Genomic DNA, 21,755 nt, shown 5'->3' with positions numbered 1-21,755 from the left:
TCCGCCTTGCATAAAACTTGGTCCCATGTCTTCAAATTATCCTCAACCAAACAACGAAGAAGATTACCTAGGGAACGGTTTACCACTTCGGTTTGTTCAACTTCCATAAAGTACGCCAAAAATGCCCCACAAAACGATTAACTTTATCCGAGAATATGGAAGAAGGAATACCATGTAAACGGTAAATCTCTTTAAAAAAGAGTTGAGCTACCATGACCGCATCCGTTTTCTTTTTACAAGCAATGAAATGAGATATTTTGGAAAAACGATCTACCACTACGAATATTGAATCCATACCTCTTTAAGTACACGGCAATCCCAAGATGAAATCCATGCTCAAATCTTCCCATGGACGAGAAGGAATAGGAAGTGGCATGTATAATCCCGCATTAAATGACCGTTCCTTTATATACTTGACATATATGACATCTCTTCACATATCGATGAATCTCCTTCCACATTTTCGGCCAAAAGTATGAGCTAGAAACCAAGTTTCAAGTACGAGTAGTCCCCATATGCCCCTCATTGTGAAGCTCCTTAATAATTTTCAATCTCAAGCTTGATTGCGGAATGCAAAGACAATTTTTCCGATAAAGGTACCCATCGAAAAGAACATAATCACCATTTTGGAGTGAAATTTTATCAACCATAAGAGGACCAAAATAAGTATCATTTTTTAAGAGCTCCCGAATATCATCGAATCCCAAAATACGAGCCCTCATTTGTGTGACAAGAAAAGTACGTCGACTCAAGGCATCCGCTACCTTGTTTTGTACACCCGACTTGTGCTTGATGGAAAAAGTAAATTTGTTTCAAATAAGAATCCCATTTACCATGCCTAGTAGAAAGCTTGTCTTGAGAATTGATGTGCTTCAATGCCATGTGGTCCGAAAATAAGATGAACTCATTGTGAATAAGATAGTGCCTCCAATGTTTGAGTGCTTGCACAATAGCATAAAACTCAACTTCATAAGTGTTATATGCAAGTCTATCCCCATTCAACTTTTCACTATAAAAGGCCATCGGTTTCCCTTCTTGACTAAGAACCTCCCCAATGTGTAGCTTAGAAGCATCACAATGAGGTTCAAATGGTTTATCAAAATTTGGTAATATTAAAATTGGAGACGTACTTAACTTTATTTTCATCAATTCAAAGGTGTCATCTGCTTCTTGATTCCATGAATACTTGTCACCCTTCACGCATTCGGTTATTGGAGCCATTATTCCATTAAAATTTGCAATGAATCGACGATAGAAAGAAGCTAACCCATGAAAACTTCAAATACCAAATAAAGTTTTTGGCTTGGGACAATTCCTTATGCATTCCACTTTATCTTCATCTACCGAAATCCCATCCTTACTAACCACATAACCAAGAAACAAAATTTTATCGGTCATGAATGCACACTTCTTCAAGGTCGCATAAAATTGTTGCGCCCGCAAAATCATGAGAACCTCACGAAGGTGAGGTATATGAGATTCCATAACGGTACTATAAACAAGTATGTCATCAAAGTAAACAACCACACACTTCCCAATCAACGGTCGAGGTGCTTGATTCATGACTCGCGTAAATGTACTTGGAGAATTTGAGAGCCCAAATGGCATAACCATCCATTCATACAAACCATCTCGAGTCTTGAAAGCGGTCTTTCAATCATCCCCCACCTTGATACGAATTTGATAATACCCGTTTTTAAAAATCAAGTTTGCTAAAAACACATGTTCCACTTAATTGATCAAGTAAGTCATCCAAATGAGAAATTGGAAATCGGTACTTCAATATGATTCTATTGATTGCCCTACTATCCACACACATATGCCATGAACCATATTTCTTTGGTAGTAACAAGGCTGGTACCGCACAAGGACTAAGACTCGGTCTTATAAAAACCTTTGGCTATAAGCTCTTCAACTTGGCGCCGTAATTCTTCATGTTTTTTGGGACTCATCCGGTAGTGGGCTTTGTTTGGAAGACTTGAACTGGGTATTAGATCAATTTGGTTTTGCACATTTCTTAATGGTGGTAATGCATCCGGTAAATCGGTAGGAAAAACATCTTGAAATTCTTCGATAATTGGCTTGACTAGCGGTGGCACAAAATCATACGATGTAGATTCTTTAACATGAAGTAAATAGAAAACCTCTGAATCATCCAACTCTTATATGAACTTGTGATAAGTAAGTATATTTTGACCATCACCATTTTGTAGCTTAGGCATAAGCTCACGATTGGCTACGAGAGTCAACTTCTTATTGCTCCACATGAACGACTAGTTGTTTGTTCTCCCATCATGATTCACAAACTGATCATATTTCCAAGGTCCCCCAAGAAGTAAATGACATGCATCCATCGAAACAACATCACACCAAACATTGTCTACATATTTGTTACCAATAGAAAAATTAATGAGACAATGTTTAGTGACTTTTACCTCGCTTCCTTGGTTAAGCCATGATAAAAAATATGGAGAAGGGTGTTCTTTTGTCTCCAACTTTAACTTGCGAACCACTTCTTCGGAAACGATATTTTCACAACTGCCCGAATAAATCACAAGCTTTCAAACTTTCCCTCCAATTGTGCAAGTGGTTTGAAAAATATTGTGGTGTAGTCATCGATCACCTTCATCGAGTTTAGGAGTAAAATAGTTACGCAACACAACCAAACATGGTTCTTGGTCACCGGTGAGAAACTCCTCTTCCACTTCTTCTTCGGGTTCTTTATCAAATATTGTTGGCTCCATAAGATCTAAATATACTTCACCTTCATCATCACCATGAACAAGTAAGTTCTTCCTCGGATCACTCTTCCTACAATCATATGATTTATGTCCTTCGTCCCCACACTTGTTATATTTACCTTGAAATACTTGTTGAGAAGTATTGGATTTTGATGGAATGGTAGTAGTTGGAGCTCGATTAGTTGGAATTGGAGAAGTAGTACTTTTAACACCTCCGTGAGTGTGAGTACTCCAATTGGTATGCGAAACTCTCCTTGCATATTGCTTCTCCAAAGACAATGCCCTTTGATAAGCTTCCGACACCGAATAAATATCAAATAAGTTTAAAGTATCTTGATATTGCATTCTCAAACCTCCTATATACCTTGCTACAAGTTGTTCTTCCGTTTCGTTAATATCGTTCCTTGCATCAATTGATAGAACTCTTTGGTGTAGTCATTAATCGACTTGGACCCTTGCCTAAGATTTTGGAGTTGTTGATAGATAAGTCTTGTATAATTATGGGGTAGAAATGCAAGTCTCATATGTTTCTTAAGCTTCTCCCAAGATTCAATTTTATCTTGACCTCTTCTCAACCTCATTTGTTTAAGTTGTTGCCACCAAGCGCCGGCTCTTCCTCGAAGTCTTGTTGCAACCAACCCAACTTTCTTATTTTCGGGCACTTCCTTGAAATCCAGGATTTCTTCAACCGTTGCTAACCAATCAAAAAATTCATCCGGAGCTAAACCCCCATGGAATTCCGGAATATCAACTTTGAGTCCACATTCCCATCGGTTTGAAGTAGTAACATTGTGGTATCTCGGTCTTTCTTCAAACATTTGTCGTCTCCCTTGTGGATCAACATGATTATCAAAAGAAGTGGTTTCCTCATCCGTCACTTCTTCTTCATAATTATGATGTTGAGTTCTAGATTGATCTTGATGGATATTTAAGTTACCAAGTCTTAAAAAATAATTATTCAAATTTTGCATCCATTCTTTGTTGCATTTCATCAAACACTTCATGTTTAAGGACTTCAAATTCTTCTTTCATAGAAATTTCACCTTGATTAACTCTTTTCCTTGGAGCCATAGTGAAATCACAACAAGAAACAATCCAATTTGATGATATCACACACAAAGATTCAAACCCCCAAGATAATAATTAAAATCTTCTCCACAACTTCCCCAAAAAAAGAAACCAAAGCTCTTGATACCAACTAATGTAAAGTAATACTTATAATTGAAATTGGAATGTTAAATTATAACAAAACACCATGAAATAAAAGTAACCAACCTTCAAATGATGCTTCTTCTACCCTTAGAACAAGGAAGATACAAAGATTTGAGGTTCTTCTCTAATAATCTTCAAATTTCTACCCAATTCTAAGATTGGAAACTAGAAGATAATAGATGCATCTCTTACAAATTGAAATTTCTACCCAATTACAAATTGGAAATAACAAAGTGTTGGAGGCTCTTCTCTTAAGAAGGATTTAAGGTTCTTACACCACTTTTCTAAACAAACCAAAACTTGGAAACTAGAAGAGCTAGGTTTAAACAAAAAATAGTAAACAAAAAGGACAAAGATGGGAAATAAGGGAAAGTACGGGGTAAATGAGTAATTACGATAAAAATGACGTAAATGGTATGTATGAAATACCATTATGCATCAGAATCCCACAAGACACTATGACACAAAAGCCCACGATACAATCAGATGCAAATGCCAAATGCGGACTTATTTAGCCGATATGCTCCTTGATTAAACTCGAACGCAAACCTAGGGGCGAGCATTAGGTCCTTAATCCGCGTATTTGACCGGGACTAACCATATTTTTTCGGATGGATGCCCGGACCGCTTTCTAATGGGTTGGATGCGGATGGGATTTTTGAAATCCAACGGATACGGATTGCGCCCCGATGCAATCTTGAAAGTCCATTGGACATCCATACCCGTTAAATTAAGTGCAAATATAAAGTGTCTAGAAGATATATGAATAGTTTTGGAATTTGTAAGGTGTTTTCTTGAAGGTGGTAATTGAATATTTGTCCCTACTTTTGATGGACTTTAAAAATATCCTTATCACACAATAAATATGTCCCTCTCTATCTATAAGCCCACCAGGGGTTCAATAAGGATTTTATTTCTTCCAAATTTTCCATATATCTATCTCTACTTACTTTTTCTTCTTCTTCATTTAGCAGCGAACCATCATCTCCATTGCTCAACCACCACCAGCAGCATCTCCATCGTCACCACCTCTGCAAATTCTCCTACCTTCGCCGTCGACAATCGAGATGTATCAGCAACATATGAAACCTTCTTCTTCTTCTTCTATAATCGATTTTTAAAATCATATCCAAAGAAAACGAAATTTGATTTTTTAGGTTTTGAAATCAAGTTTTGAGCAACGTCTGCGAACGATTTGGTGGTTCGATTCGATTAAGAAAAGGTGAGAGCTGCTACATTAAAATTGATTTTCGAGATGGTTATGGTGTGTGAATCAATAGGATATGTTGGAGATAATGAACTTGTTGTTGCTGAGAAGTAATGGGTGTGTTCGAATCTGAAGTTGCTGATGCTTCTAATGGATTGTGATTAAAAGGAATAGATGAATGTGTAAGAATTACAGAGAATATAGAATTATGAAGAGAGAAGTAATTATGATAATGGTAGCGGCGGTGGTGGTTCTGGTGGCGACGGTGGTGGTGGTTCGAATTGGTGTTGAAGCTTCATAGAAGACGGTAGCGGTTGCTACTATGGATTATAAATGGTGGTTGATGGTTCTGTTGGTGGTTACTGCAATGAAGGAGATGAAGTTGTTGTTTTTTATGAAGCTACAAGTGATGACCAATTGGTGTTGATTATATTTTTTTATAGGATCAATTGTTGTTGTTGACCCAATTTTTTATGGGATCAACAACGGTTGTTGATCCATTTATGAGATCAATTGTTGTTGTTGACCCAATTTTTTATGGGATCAACTACGGTTGTTGATCCATTTATGGGATCAACTCTTGTTGCTAACCCAATTTTTTATGGGATCAACTACGGTTGTTGATCCATTTATGGGATCAACTCTTGTTGTTGACCCAATTTTTTATGGGATCAACTATGGTTGTTGATCCATTTATTGGATTAACTCTTGTTGTTGACCCAATTTTTTATTAGATCAACTACTGTTGTTGATCCTTTCAACTCCTATTGTTGACAATATTTCCTTGGATAAGTATAATCATGCTTGTATTTTAAATCATGCTTGTAGTTTCAATCATGTAAATTTCTTCCTATGTTGAACTTGTGGTGCAATGGTAGCATGACCGACTCCATGTCAGATGATGCGTGTTCGATTCACGCCAAGTTCACTCCATTTGCATGAATTAACTTTCATTGTTGATCCAATTTAGGGGTTCAACTACCATTATTGATCCCCTAAATTGGATCAACTTCTACTGTTGGTTCTATTTTTATTTGAATCAACTACTGTTGTTGATACAAAAATATTCGAACCAGTGGTGGTGGCGGCGGCGGCGGTGATAGTGGCGACGGTGGCGGCGGACTAGTGGTGGCGGCGACGACGAACTAGTGGTGGTGGAGGACTGGTGGTGTAATGGTGGTGGTGAAGGAGTGGTGGTGGCAGTTGGTAGGTGGTGGTTGTTGAACGGTGGTGGTGGATGGTAGTAGAATGTTGGTGGTGGCGGTGCTAGTGGTGGTCGTGAAGTGATAGAGGAAGAAATTTGTTGCATTTTGAAGTAAAGAAAAATATTATATGGGTGGGGATATTAAGGGAATCTAATTTTAAATTGATAAGGTTATTAAAAAGTAGGGACATATTTATTGTTGTATAAGGATATATTTATTGGGTGTCAAAAAAGTAAGGACATATAAATAATATGCCCTTCTTGAAGTGTTGTCCATGACACTTCAATATTTATATAGATATATAAGATATGTAGATTGTATAAGAAGTCATCTATAATGACTTTATTTTTTCATCACAAACTTTAACTAACACAAATCCATTGGATTATCCACACCCAATTTGTTCATCCGTGCATCCATTGGATGTTGCAATGGATGCGGATGCCAAATTTAAAAGTAGGAATTACTGTTTAATCCAGTTTTCCATGACCCAGTTAATTGGTAGTCCATCCGTGAAAAACGTATACTCCTTAGTCCAAAAACATGTTTTTGGACTAGATTATTTACTCGCTAGTCCAAAAACTTTGTGGAGATTATAAAGTGTGTTTTCTAAATGCCTAAAGCACCCTTCCAGATCTAATTAATATCAACACATGTAATTAGTATCAATATGTAGTAACTAGTATGTAGTAACTAGTAGTAATATGTAGTATCAATATGTAGTAACTAGTATACTAGTAATAACTAGTAGTAATATGTAGTATCAATTTGTAGTAATTAGTAGTAAGTATACTAGTAGTAACATATGTAGTATAACATAACAATATTAATATGTAGTATCAATACATAACATAACAGTATTGATATGTAGTACATAACATATTGATACTACATATGTAGTCTCAATACATAACATAACAATATTTATTTATATGCAGTACATAACATATTGATATGTAGTATCAATATGTCGATACTACATATTGATATGTAATATCAATACATACTACTAGTAACATATGTAGTATGTAGTAATATATGTAATAACATACATAGTGTTATATGTTAGTGTTGGTAGAGTGATTTTACTCTTTTCAAAACTTTTTTGGACTAACGAGTTAATATATTTTTCCGGTGGACTAGCCATTAATTCGGGTCGGGTTTAGTGAACTAAACAACAAAGTTCTCAATTTAAAATTTGTAGTGAATTGGATTGGATGCGGATGAGGTAACAATCGATCCATACCGGCCCATGCTCACCCCTATGCAAACCTGTCATTGTCATTTATCAAACACGATAAGTGATGAGTGCATCTCACGGTTGTCTACGTGCCACCGAAACACTTAATCATGGGTTAACATAACTTCTCTTTGGAATTATTCAGATTTTAAGTTATAAACCTGATCTCGGGTTGTTGCATATCTCTAGTTCTCTACGAGAAAGACCGCTCAAAATCAAATTAAGGTTTTTTTTAACATGAAATTTTGAAAATGACTTCACCACGGGTCCTGGTCCTGGTCCTCTATCTCGTTCAACCACCAAATTAACTAATGGTCATGTGTGTACTTGTCTAGCTATCTTAGTTAACTTTCTTCAAGAGTTTGATAATGTCCCATGGGTCCATAGTTATATGCCGGAAGCTTTACTTGATTCTTTTTTCCTCGAGTGCATCTCCTGACTTCAACAAATTAAATGTCATAATTGAAATTTACAGAGATTGTTACAGCCGTTCAAAACAAGGCGATAGAATTTACACACAAAAAGTTGAGGAGGACAGCAAAAATAGGGGACCCTGTGATGATAAGTCCAACAGCTGTTTGGCACCACAAGAATAAAAACATGCTCTGTCAAACAACGGACACATAATAACCCGAGAAATAGTAAAATACGAAGCGATCTTTACGGGCAGATTCCTATTCGCAATAACTGCCCATAATTCGCTCTCCCATTCCCTTTTATAAAAGCCCTTCCAATTCTCATCATCTTCCTCCCAACATCTGCAACTTTCTCTCTTTGCAATACAAAACTTCCTTTGTATTCCAAAAGAGAAATTTGCAGAACTCCAAATAAATCCCATATCTTTCAAATGGCCTCAATGAAGATGAGAGTTTTGGTTGCAGTTTCTGCCTTGGTCATGGCTGCTTCGGCTGTCCAAAATGTTGCTGCTGCTGATGCACCAGCACCTAGCCCTACTTCTGATGCAACCTCATTCGCTCCTGCTGTCTTTGCTTCAATGACCGCAGTTGCCATCGGATACCTTTTCTAAATTTGATTTATCGGAGGAGACGGATTCTGCATCTGAATTTCTATTAGGGATTTGATGATGGGTTTGTTTGGTTTTTATTTTACATTTTTATTTTGTGATCTAATTATTTGAGGAGTGAAGAAAATGCATTTCGACTTCAATCTCGGTTTCTGAGGTTGAGGTTGATGGGTATTGGATTCGCTCTGATGATATCAATTTGATGTAAATCCAAAACTTATTGGTTGTAGATCTCAAAAATAATTCAATAAATATATTTGTTTGGTTCCATAAACAGCTTTTGATTATCTTGCAATTTATTTGATTGTTCTTAGGATAGCAACTTGAATTGTACCATTAGAGAATTTTTAAGCTCAACCATTAGCAGGAAAATGTTATCCTGGGAAACAGTTCGATCACTTATAGGAAACAACTGAAAATATGAATCCTCTTGTTGTCCGCAATATATAAGACTGATTCTAAGATGTTCTGCAGTTCTAGTTTGTGTCTTGAGCTATCAAATCCAATCAAGTCCCGGGCTTCATTTTAACCAGAAAACCCTTATTGCCAATTTCACCGGGGACGGTCCGCCTAAAACCAAATATAGATGAAGACGTTGTTGCCCACATAATTCCAACCGGTTGCACGCTCATCGAAATTAGATTAATTTCTTTTCTAATCTTGAAAATTCATTTGAAAAGATTTTTCAACCTACTGTGTTTGAGTCTTTTGACACAATGACAAATTTACTTTCGGTAATACTGTTCCAACGGTAACAATAAAATAATCAAATAAGATATTAGAAATAAATTTCTGAAACGCTTAAATAAACACTCGATGGAATCAACAAATAGATGACAGAGTCACGTGTTCAACACACTGTCCTTAACACGATAGTTGACCGGTACGTCTCAAGAATGAGTGATGCCTATACCCTATGGTCAAGTCGTATTCAGGATAAAACTGCATGTTGCAAATATTGTTAGCACTACAATACTTGCCCACTCATACGAACTCAACAGCAATGACACAAAGAATAAAAACCACACAGAGAGAGAAAGACAAAAAGAAGAGGATAGTAGCTCTTCTGGACACAATTTGTAAATGAGAAATTCATTTTCTTTTATAGGCAAAAAAAAGAGTTAATTCAGTGCATTAATTAAGGAAAAATTAAATCACAAATTATGACAGGAATTAATTAAAAACGTTTAGGAAATATTCTGTCATAATGTTGACATAAGTTATAAAACTCATTTTGGTAAGTAAATAATTTCTCCCTAAGTCATAAGCCCCAAATTAAACAAATCAATTAATAGACAATCAAAAATTTATTTTAAATTCTTTAAGAAATTCAAAATAATTTTGACGAAAAGAAATAAATCTTGGTTGACATATGTCTACGACGCAAGCACAAGCCCAAGCCCAAAGCCCTGGCGAGAACAAATATTGTCTTCCCGCTCGTACTCTCCCATCCATATTGGTAATTAAGATACTCAGCATATATGGAGGACATTTACCTCTAGTATATCCAATGTGGAACTAAAGGTCCTCTTTCATTCACTCATAAGAAAATGAACAAACATCCTTGGTGACTCATATGTCACAAAATCAAATCCAAACCAAGACCATTAAACCAACAAATAAACTCATTTTCTCCAACAAATACTGAGGCGACACAATAAAAAGTCACGAAAAGAAAGCTTTGCCTAATGATGGAAAGGTAAAAAGTCAAGTTCCAATAAACCAAGCCAGCAGGAGTTCTTTCTACGCAAAACCAAAATGACGAAACACTGTAAGAACGTGTTTTGGAAAGTCGGGAACTACCTAGAAGATGATTTTTAACCTGACCGGTAACTAATATACGGAGAAATGAGCCTAACTTCTAGAAGTGACTTCTCCTTGGGGATGTGTAAAAGATACGGCCAAGAAAGGTGATAGCCGTGTAGATTCGTTCTACGGTTCCGATCCTTGCCAGTAAAACGCGACATTTTCGAATGATCTGAAGAACGTGACTATTGTATGCCGTATGGACTAAATCCTTCCCTGTCATTCCACTTTAGAATGGAAAAATCCTTTCTTCACGTTATAGAGAACGTTGCCGAGTATTTGAATTTTCTTAGGCCCAAGTACAAGACTTTAGTTAGTCCAGTGATTCGAGGCTGGAATTCAACTTCAAAAAGCAAGGTCATTTTCCTTGAATCAAATTGTGGTTCAAGAGGTAGCTTGAACCAAAACTCGAACTAAAAATCATTTAGCGCAAATGAATTTTGTCGTTTGATATCTTTAGTGGTTGACTCACTGCTGGAGATTAATGTTTTGCACTAAACCATCTAACGCATTTCAATTCTATTTTTGTTCGGGTATGATTGAGATCCAAATTCTATATGCAACCATCTAGGTTGGTTTTTGAAGGAAAGCCGAAAAAACTTAATGCATCAAGAAAATCGTTGTGTACACAAAGCAGCAAAAAAAAGTACAGTAGGTTCCATGAAAAATGCAGTTGTTTTCCTTCCGACCACATATAGGCTTAGGCCTAAGCTAAGTTCGCTTAATTCACCGTATACTTCACTTTGCAGATTACATCTTTGATCTTTCCAAGAAAAAGGTGAGCACAAACTTACTGCTGTGCTGTTGGATGAACTAGGTCTAGCCTAGATGGATATAAAATTCAGATGCATAAACAATTTTTGTTTGATTTAGTTAAGTTATTACTGGTTAAAAGTGCGACAGCAAAACAAAAAATGGAAGGCCGAAAAAGACGACAATTTCACAGCTGTGTGACAAACAATCCACTCCCACTCTCTCGAACATTCCACTCTGTAATTACACCCCACCACGACCCTACTCTTTTTGTCAACCATACAACGGAGAGTCTTCCTCAAGACTCTCTGCTCGGTCATTCAGTAAGTTAGCTAGTCTATAGGCAAGATAGTCGTTCCTTTTATTGTTAGCAATAAACTCGTTCTAAGAGTCAGTAACGATATTTGTGTTTATCAAAACTCTGTAACCTAATCTCTAATATAAATAAGAGTTTAATCTCCACAAGGTTTGTGTGGGAGATATTCTACCAAAAACAGTGTTCTAAGTTGGTATCAGCTTGTCGATCCAACGCTTCTGCAGAAACAAAAACAAAAACAACTACACAACAAAACCCTACAACATCACTAATGGCTTCAACATCTAGCCTTAGACAAATCCAGATTCATCACCTGGTAACTCTCAAACACACAGAAACAAATCATCTTCTTTGGAAGACACAGTTCAAACCTATTCTAAAAGGTTATGGCCTCACTGGTTTCATTGATGGAACTAAAGAAACACCTGCTAGAACCTTACCTGACAGTGACGAAATCAATCCAGAATTTACAGAACATGAGGCTTGTGATTCTCTGTTGGTTGGATGGCTGAACTCGACTCTAACACCTGAAGTGCTAGCTGAGGTTGGTGGACTGGATACGGCTAAAAAAGTTTGGGATAAGCTTGAGAGCCATTTTACGCCAAAAACACTTGCACATCAGGTGAATCTAAAAAGACAACTTCATTCACTACAGAAAGGTAACAAAACTCTTAAACAATTTTTGCAAGAAGCTAAAAGCTTATTTGAGCAGCTTACTGCATCTGGATGCACAGTTTCAGACGATGAGAAGAAACAGGCCATAAGTAATGGTCTAAATCAATCATATGACCCAATTGTAACTTCATTGAGCACTGCTGAAAATTTGACTATAGATAGCTTCTATACTCATTTACTAACCTTTGATATGCGGTTAGAACAACAGTTACAGTCTTTGCAGCAACCTCTGGCTAATGTTGCTGCTGCCAGTAGCAAGCCTGATCAAAGACGTTTCAACAACAATGGCTTTCAATATCAGTACCATAACAATCAGAACAACAGGAGGAACAACAACAGCAACCCAAGAAACAACAACTCACAGCAGCAGTCAAGAGGTAATCAGGGAGATCAAGTCTGTCAAATATGTAAGAAGAGGAATCACACTGCAAATCGTTGCTGGTTTCGTTATGACAAAAGTAATGACAATCAACGACAGTCTGCTGCTTACATTGCTTTACCAGGTAGTCAGAATGATAATGGTTGGGTCACAGACACGGGGGCTACTAATCATCTTACTGCAGATTTGAGGAATGTCACTATTCCTCATGAATATGATGGAACTGAGCAAGTTCACGTTGGTAATGGTAATGCACTCAACATTGCCAATGTTGGTAATGCCTCTTTCCTCTATAAGTCAAGATGTTTCGCTTTGAACAACATTTATCATGTTCCAGAAATAAAAACAAACCTACTGTCAGTTACTCAATTCTGCAAGGATAATGATGTATTTTTTGAGTTTCACACTTCTTACTTTGTTGTGAAGGACAAGCAAACGGGGGCAACACTGCTGCGAGGGATGAATAGGAATGGTATCTATGTTTTCTCGGGTATAGACATGCTAGCACCTTCAATAAAGCCGCAAGCATATGTCTCCTCTACTCTACCACTGTGGCACCAACGACTAGGTCATCCTATGTTGCGTACGGTCTCCAAAGTTAGTCAGCAATATTCATTTCCTGTTTTAAGTAATAAATTTGATTTCTGTCACTCCTGCCATGTTAGTAAGAGAACGAAACTACCTTTCTCCCTTAGCAAAACTGTTTATGACAAGCCGTTAAGCTTGATAGTCTCTGATATCTGGGTTTCACCCAAGTTATCTAGACTTGGATTTCGTTATTATATTCTATTTATGGATGTTTATTCACATTTTACATGGATTTATCCTCTTGTCCAACGTTCTGATGCTTTATAAACATTTATTTACTTTCGAAAACAAATAGAAAATCTTACTGAACTAAGAATTAAGGTTTTTCAATCTGATAATGCTCTTGAATACAAAAAATTCACTTCTTATCTGAATGACTCTGGAATCCAACATAGGTTTTCTTGCCCACATACTTCTTCTCAGAATGGACTTGCAGAACGTCGTATACGTCATGTAACCGAGTCTGGTTTGGCTCTTTTGTTTCATGCACACATGCCACAGATCTTTTGGGCTGATGCATTCTCTACAGCTTGTTATCTCATTAACAGGCTACCTAAATCCAAAACTGAAAATACATCTCCTCTTCAACTCCTATTTAATAAGCAACCAGATTACACCTTTCTAAGAGTTTTTGGGTGCTTAGCATATCCCTGCCTTCGTCAATACAACAAAAATAAACTTGAGCCACGTTCTCTTCCGTGTGTTTTTATAGGTTATAACAATGCTCACAAAGGTTACATGTGTCTTCATCGTGAAACAAATAGAATTTATATTAGTCGTCATGTTCGTTTTGAAGAGAGATCATTCCCTTTCATGCCTATTCCACAGCAGCTGCCGCCGTCTTGTTCAGGTATAAAACCCTCTTGTACTAGTGTATTGTTTTCTCATCCTTTTAGAAACAGGAGTTTCTCAGCAGCTCCAGAAACTGGTACTCTGCAGTCACCTATCTGTAGGGCTTCACCTACTAACTCAGATCCTGCACTGTCTACTTCATCACCAACTGCTCATCAAAGTTCTCAGATGTCCTCAGGCAGCTCTTTAAACCAAGCTCAGCAGATACAAACCAATGTTCAGCAGGAAGTTGAACAGCCCATGCAGCAAGTTGCAGTTTCTCATCAAATGGTTACAAGAGCTAAGGCTGGCATATCAAAGCCTATTAATAAATTCTGCTTGACTGCAACAAAGCATCCTCTACCTGAGTCTGACTTCATGGAGCCGACATGCTTTTCTGCTGCAAACAAAGATCCTAAGTGGCGGAAACCTATGGATGATCAGATCAATGCTCTTATTCAAAATGGTACGTACACGTTGGTTAAATATGAGCCTGGCATGAATGTAGTAGGTTCGAAATGGGTTTTTCGTGTTAAGCAAAACCCGGATGGCAGTATCGAAAGACGCGAAGCACGCTTGGTGGCAAAAGGATTCAATCAACAGGCAGGTGTTGATTACGGAGAAACTTTTAGTCCTGTTGTCAAACCATGTACTATAAGACTTGTGTTATCAATTGCTGTGATGAATGGTTGGCAACTGAGGCAGTTAGATGTTGAAAATGCATTCTTACATGGCCATTTGGAGGAAGAGGTTTTCATGAAGCAACCACCGGGATATGTAGACCAAAATTATCCGAATCATGTTTGTAAGCTGCACAAGTCGCTGTACGGCCTTAAACAAGCTCCCCGTGCTTGGTTTTCGAAACTCACCAATCACTTGTTGCATCTCGGGTTTAAGGCCTCAATTGCTGACAGTTCTCTGTTTGTGCTGTTGTCTGCATCTTACACTATTTATGTCTTGGTGTATGTTGATGATATAATAGTTACAGGGTCAGATCCCAATATGCTTACCAAACTGATTGCAGACCTTAGTGAAGCCTTTGCAATTAAAGACATGGGTGATTTGTCTTTCTTTTTGGGAGTTGAAGTTCTCAAGCAAGGATCAGATATAGTTTTAACTCAGCGCAAATATGTGACTGATCTTCTGTGCAGAACCAAGTTGGATGGTGTTAAACCAGTGAATACACCATTAGCTTCAAATGCCAAGGTTCAGAAACTTGGTACAGAGAGGTTTGCAGATCCATCATTGTATCGCAGTGTTGTTGGAGCACTTCAATATTTGCATCTGACGCGGCCTGACATTTCAGTTGCAGTTAATAAAGTCTGTCAGTATATGCATGAGCCGTTTGTGGAGCATTGGGAGCTGGTAAAAAGGATCATCCGTTATCTGAAGCATACTGTTGACTATGGTTTACATCTGCGGTCCTCTGGAGATTTCTCTTTGCATGCTTATTCTGATGCGGACTGGGCAGGATGTTTGGATGACCGCATGTCTACTAGTGGATATTGTGTATTCTTTGGTGGAAATTTAATTTCTTGGAGTGCCAAAAATCAAAAGACTGTCTCTAGGTCTAGCACAGAGGCTGAGTATAGAGGAGTTGCAATTGTTGCTTCTGAGGTAATATGGATTCAGTCGTTACTCAAAGAGCTTGGAATTGGTACAGCCACTCCAACGTTATGGTGTGATAATCTTGGTGCGACTTATCTCACTGCAAACCCGGTTTTTCATGCACGTACTAAACACATAGAGATCGACTATCATTTTGTGCGGGAAAGAGTGGATGAAAAGAAGTTACAGGTTCGGTTCATCTGCTCTAAAGATCAACTGGATGATATATTTACGAAGGGGCTCTCTTCTCCAAGGTTTCACTACATTCGAAGCAAGTTGAACATTCGTCAACTGAAGTACAACTTGAGGGGGGGGTGTCAACCATACAACAGAGAGTCTTCCTCAAGACTCTCTGCTCGGTCAATCAGTAAGTTAGCTAGTCTATAGGCAAGATAGTCGTTCCTTTTATTGTTAGCAATAAACTCGTTCTAAGAGTCAGTAACAATATTTGTGTTTATCAAAACTATGTAACCTAATCTCTAGTATAAATAAGAGTTTAATCTCCACAAGGTTTGTGTGGGAGATATTCTACCAAAAACAGTGTTCTAAGTCTTTTCAAAGTAATAACTGCCACTCTAACCATTTTCAAATATAAAAACCCTCCCAATTCTCAATCTTTTCCTCACCACAAAACCCAGTTCCTCTTTGCAGTTCAAACTTTCATCCTAAAATCCCCTTCATACGAAGAAATGGCTTCAATGAAGATGAGAGTTTTGGTTGCAGTTTCTGCCTTGGTAATGGCTGCTTCGGCTGTCCAAAATGTTGCTGCTGCTGATGCACCAGCACCTAGCCCTACTTCTGATGCGACTGCCTTTGTTCCAGCTGTTGTTGCTTCATTGACCGCAGTTGCCTTCGGATACCTTTTCTAAAGCAAAGACGGATTTAGCTTCTTCTTTGTCAATTTAATGATTTGATGACAAGTTTGTTTCTTGTATTTAACATTTTATTTTGTGTCGCATTATTACTTTGAGGAGCAAAGAAAATGTAATTCAACTAGCATCTCGGTTTTTGAGGGTGAGGTCGATTTGCATCATTCTGGCTCTGATGTCCGCTTGATGTAACTCCATAGCAAATTGTTTGTAGATCTCAAATTGTTTCAATAAACATATTTGTTTCATTCCAAATGAATTTGTCTTTATCAATCTTACAGTTGTCTGTAGGGCTTGTCTATACCTAGTTATAATTGATGTAGATTCATTTTCAAACAATAAAATACAGTCGATGTCACTATAATACAGTGGTAAAGTCACTGACTTACCTGAGATCGAAACTCGTCAGCACCAATTTTTTACCGATCAGAAAAAAAAAAAAAAAAAAAAAAACGTAAACATCTCAAAATTTTGATGTGTTATTTGAACTAGGAAATTTACTTTCTCATTTAAATTCTGAATATTTACCCAACAATTACAAGCCTACAATGTTTGGTTCACTTCTTTCTGGCTTGAGTTTGCATAAATTCTAAAATTTTACAGTAGGATAATATTATCTTTAAAATGGTATCCCAGGGTGCCTTCCTAAGCCCAGTTTAATAAGTTGTAGACTTGTAGCTCTATTGTCATGCCATTGTCGACGTTATTGAAAAATCTAGTTGAAATTGCAGCGTGGATTAGTATGCAAATTCTGAAACCGTGTTTCAAGAAGAAACCTGCAGGCATCGGAACAAGAAACATGCACTCTGAGAGACAGAGACGTCAGTGCACACGTCTCTACTCCAGCCTTGTTAAATAAGCCCCACCCACGCACTATAATCCTTGCCAAACTTTTCTAACGGTTCCTGATATAATACCATTCCTTTTTCTCTATATGCCAACTAAAGTTGTATCATTCATATCTAGTAATTTCTTAATAGATGTAATAATGTGCAGATTGATAATAATATCTTTGGGTCTGATTCACATACACCGCTTAATAAACAAGCAACAGTCCTAGCCTAACCCACTTGATGCACTCGAAACTTTAGTCGTTCAGTTGGCTGACAAGTGTCAATGCACACGGAGCCGTATCTGATGCTAGATGACCGAGATGAATCTCATACTCGTATTATACATGATAAAATATGATGGTGGTTAGTGGTTACCCTTAAAGAAATAAAGACAGCAAAAAGATGCAAGACCCGGCCAGGAATGAGAGTATTTAATAGCTGTGTGACAAACTGCTACTCCACCCCCAACTCATACATTCCACCACAGCAGTCCTCACTGCCACTAAGGTACGGGCCTATTCTTTTTCAATTAAAAACTCTAAGTAATTCCCTCCCAAGTTCTTATAAAATCCCTTCCTAATTCTCAAACATTTTTCATCCTCACACAACTATCCGTCTATCTATATCTCGGCAGAACCTATAAACCCTAAGCTTTCTCCATCTCTCATTTACAATGGCAGCAATGAAGATGAGAGTTTTGGTTGCAGTAACTGCATTGGTTATGGCTGCCTCGACTGTTCAAAATGTTGCAGCTGCTCATGCACCTGCACCTAGCCCAACTTCTGATGCGTTTATGTTCGTTCCTGCTGTCTTTGCTTCTCTGACCGCAGTTGCCTTTGGCATTCTTTTCTGATTGTAAGATAATTATGTGGGGTGAGAATTTTAGGGATCTTTTGATCAGTTTATCTCTGAATTCAATTGTTTTTTTCTTTAATTTCATATGTATTGTATGGGTTCTACATTTCAAAATTCTTCAGTAAAAGAGCATTTGTTCCATGGCAAATAATTGGCTCCACTGGTTGGTGCATCTTCATTTTTCTTTTCAAAAAGAAAAGCAAAGAACTCTGTTGATGATTCTTTATTGCAGACTACAATTATCGGTGGCAATGTCTAACAATAATATCGTAAGAATTTCTAACTACGGTTATTGTGTGGATTGGTCTCACTAGCTAAGAAACACAATTAGAACTTTCAGGATTTTTTTTTTTGGAAAGAGAAAGGGTAACTTTCAGGATTTCACTGCTAACACATTCTTAAAGGATCCTAAGCTCGGGATTTAGCTGGCAAGTGGCCATAATTTTACATGTAAACATTTAAATACGTGTTCACATAAAATTGCAGTGTTTGATTCGATGACAACAACTACAAGAGTGTAATTTATCCACCACATTTTAAAAGTGTAGCCAGATGACACTCAAATTTGATTTGTGGTAGAAGAGAACGTCATTTCAAATGTAAGAGAGCACCGCCTATGGGTAGTTTGATTTGGAGACTAAATCCTTTGTGACTAAGGAGTACTAACTCGTAGGAAGGAGGGAAGCCACTATGCAAAAAAAATAAAAATAATAATAATTGAATTTGATCAGATTGAGTAGTTCTTTTCTTTTTTGGTCAATCAAATTTCAATTCGTTTAGATCAAAATATGATTACATGGTCGCTTACAAAAATAACAAAAACATCAAGGTATAAGATAATAAAACTCTTAATACATATGAAGATATCAATTACAAATACATCGCGAAGAGAAAGAGTCATATACTGTAAAGATATCCAATTTTGTAAATATAATAGCAAAGGATGATGGTATAATCCGGAATCGATTCCGACCATTTAATCAGATTTTCTTCTTCTTCTTCAATAAGAGATACTCCTGTAAGAAAGGAGTTATTTGCCCAAAATCTTGTAGATCCAAACGAATCCGGATGCCCTGAATCCCTTAGATTGAATATAGATTCTAAGCAATACCGTATTGGATTGTTGATGTTCTTGAATCGAGAATAGCAAGTCACGAACCAGCGATCAAGGTTTGAATAAATCGCCCTCAAAGCGAAGAGAAACTCGCCCCAAATGGCGAAGAAAAATCGTTCCAAATAGCAAAGAAATAAGTCGATAAAAAACAAAAGAAACCCACTTTATTTGATTAAAACTTGAAAAAAAAGAAATCTTGCTCAGATCTGGTCCAAAAAGGACCACATCTGAGCAAGAAATTAATGGAAGCTAAGAATTTTTTCTTAGAGAGAAGAGGAAAAGAGAGGAGAGCGAATAGGAGAGGAAAAGTATTTCTTTTAGACTGATTAGTTCTTAACGAATCATAGAGAATACCATGAAATAAAAACTGCCCTCCACATTAATGCTGGGATCTGCATTTTTGGGATTACCAGAGGGCCCACCAATTGAATGTATGTGAGGAGCTGTTTTTTTCGTGGTTTTTTTCACGGTAGAAATGATACACGCACCGAAGCAATGTAACGTGATGTGCACCGTGATCAAATCTAAGGGTCATTAGGGCAGCCCTGGGTACACCAATCATTTCTGTTTCCACGGTTCGTGTAGAATTTTTGTTAGATACTAGACTACACGGCTGATGGTTTCCACGAATGTTGCTTTTTCTTCCCAAATGGCACTTTGTTTGCCGTCTTTTCTTCCCACACAGCATTTTTACTCGTGCATCTTGGAGGAGTAAAAATGTGACACTAACCATAGTTGAAGGAGTAACATTGTGACTAAGTGGAGAAAAATTTACCAACAGTGTGTAATCAAGATGCAAAATGATAAAAGTTCATACTAGTCAACATGTTTGGCACATAGAGTATAGACTCAAACACAACAACCCACGTTAAGAAACACAACACCATCATGATAGATTTTTCTCCATTGGGTACGTTTGACCGAAATCGTCCCAGCATGTTTCACGGAAAAGTTGGGAATTCATACAGAGTTCGTTCAAACACTTAATGCAGACCCGAACCTTCCCCTTGAATCGTCTACCAACGGAAATTTCTCATCATTTGAGAATTTCAACATTCAAACACTACAGTACAGGCTATAGCTAGCGCATAAGTACAATAGCAAGGCGTAAAGTGAGAAACCCCATCGATGAGATTTCAAATTTTCCTACTTTTTTGAAAGAAGAAAATTTTGAAAGCGTTAACGGCCTGTCGACTTTTCCTTGAATTACAAATTTGAATTTGTTTCCATGGGAATGTGTTACTAGTTGTTATCGACAACATAGAAAGAAAGAAAGAAAGACAGCAAAAAGATGGAAGAAGACCCACAAACGACAACTTCACAGCTGTGTGACAAACTCTCCCCACCCCGACCGAACTCCATCCAGTCTTGATTAAAGGTCACATTTATGCATTAACCTTCCACCCTGTTAAACAACCTATGCATCCCCACAGCTACAGCCCTACTGGCCTCCCAAATAAGGTGGTTTTCGCGATAAGCCAAACTGTCAAAAGGGATATATCAGGAACATCATTTATTATTTTCCTTCTGTTGCATTGCCCTTATCGGATATACGGTGAGAGGTGTCCCTAGCTATATTTATTCTAAAAATATTAGGAACGAATGATAAGTTGTTGAACGGTCCAACTATGGTTACGGGCAGAATCATAATAACTGACCGCAAAACTCTCCTAATCACTCCTTCGTCTTTTCGAATCCTCTATAAAATCCCATTTTGGTTCTCCACATTACTCGTCACACAAAACCAAAATCCTTTGCACTTCTTCTTTGCAATATCACAAGGAAGTCTTGCAAAACCTAAATAAAAAAAAAAAACAAATCCGAAAACTAGGAAATGGAATCGACATTGAAGATGAGAGTGTTCGTTGCAATGATCTTCATGGTCATGGCTGCTTCAGCTGTCCAGAATGTTGCAGCTGCTGATGCACCTGCTCCCAGCCCTGTCTCTGATGCTGGTGCTGTCGTTCCTGCTGTTTTTGCTTCATTAACAGCCCTTGTTTTTGGATTTCTTTTATAGACCTGTTGCTTATGATGATGATTTGTAGATCATAGAAAAAAGACTTATTTCTCATTCTCACAATGTCCCTCCCAACTTGTTGGTGGTTGATACATTGTGATTTTTTGAGATGGTTACGATTCAATTTGTTTTGTGTGAAATTTCTTGGATTCTTGTGATACCAATTTGATGTAAACATGAAATTATATTAATGAAATTGGTTAATTTTTCTATAAACTTTTTGTTTCGACAGAATATACACCGGACTCACCGCCAAATTATTTCTACTTTATTAGTAGTTGAAAAGAACAAAGGCCAAGAATAATTTCTTCCTTATAAATAGAATCCAGTACTTTGACTCCCGTCTTCTTTGCTCATATTGAATTGTTATCTGGTGCATTTGTTTTTATATTGCCAATATAGAATGATTTATCTTGGTCATTCATTATTTTTCTTTTCCCACACTCCTTCCTCTCCCATTTTTGCTATAATGAGCATAAAGT

General features: G+C 37.4%; 4 protein-coding genes across 4 annotated transcripts; all 4 read left to right on the top strand.

Moving 5' to 3' along the window:
- Positions 1-8,332: 8,332 nt before the first annotated feature.
- Positions 8,333-8,903, top strand: LOC113310215 (arabinogalactan protein 13-like). Its single transcript, XM_026558812.1, has one exon. The coding sequence runs from the start codon at positions 8,453-8,455 to the stop codon at positions 8,630-8,632; it is 180 nt and encodes a 59-aa protein (XP_026414597.1). The 5' UTR covers positions 8,333-8,452; the 3' UTR covers positions 8,633-8,903.
- Positions 8,904-16,274: 7,371 nt separating this feature from the next.
- LOC113310216 (arabinogalactan protein 13-like) lies at positions 16,275-16,647 on the top strand. The gene has a single exon (XM_026558814.1). The coding sequence runs from the start codon at positions 16,275-16,277 to the stop codon at positions 16,452-16,454; it is 180 nt and encodes a 59-aa protein (XP_026414599.1). The 3' UTR covers positions 16,455-16,647.
- A 717-nt stretch (positions 16,648-17,364) lies between these two features.
- LOC113313366 (arabinogalactan protein 13-like) lies at positions 17,365-18,407 on the top strand. The gene has a single exon (XM_026562126.1). It carries the CDS (start codon positions 17,961-17,963, stop codon positions 18,138-18,140), a length of 180 nt encoding a protein of 59 aa, XP_026417911.1. The 5' UTR covers positions 17,365-17,960; the 3' UTR covers positions 18,141-18,407.
- A 2,569-nt stretch (positions 18,408-20,976) lies between these two features.
- On the top strand, positions 20,977-21,489 carry LOC113308453 (arabinogalactan protein 13-like). The gene has a single exon (XM_026556913.1). It carries the CDS (start codon positions 21,091-21,093, stop codon positions 21,271-21,273), a length of 183 nt encoding a protein of 60 aa, XP_026412698.1. The 5' UTR covers positions 20,977-21,090; the 3' UTR covers positions 21,274-21,489.
- Positions 21,490-21,755: the final 266 nt, after the last annotated feature.

The sequence above is a fragment of the Papaver somniferum genome, chromosome 9 (assembly GCF_003573695.1).
Source record: "Papaver somniferum cultivar HN1 chromosome 9, ASM357369v1, whole genome shotgun sequence".
NCBI classification, from domain to species: Eukaryota; Viridiplantae; Streptophyta; class Magnoliopsida; order Ranunculales; family Papaveraceae; genus Papaver; species Papaver somniferum.
The sequence above is the reverse complement of the archived record's forward strand: the minus strand, read 5'-3'. Positions and strand labels throughout refer to the sequence as shown.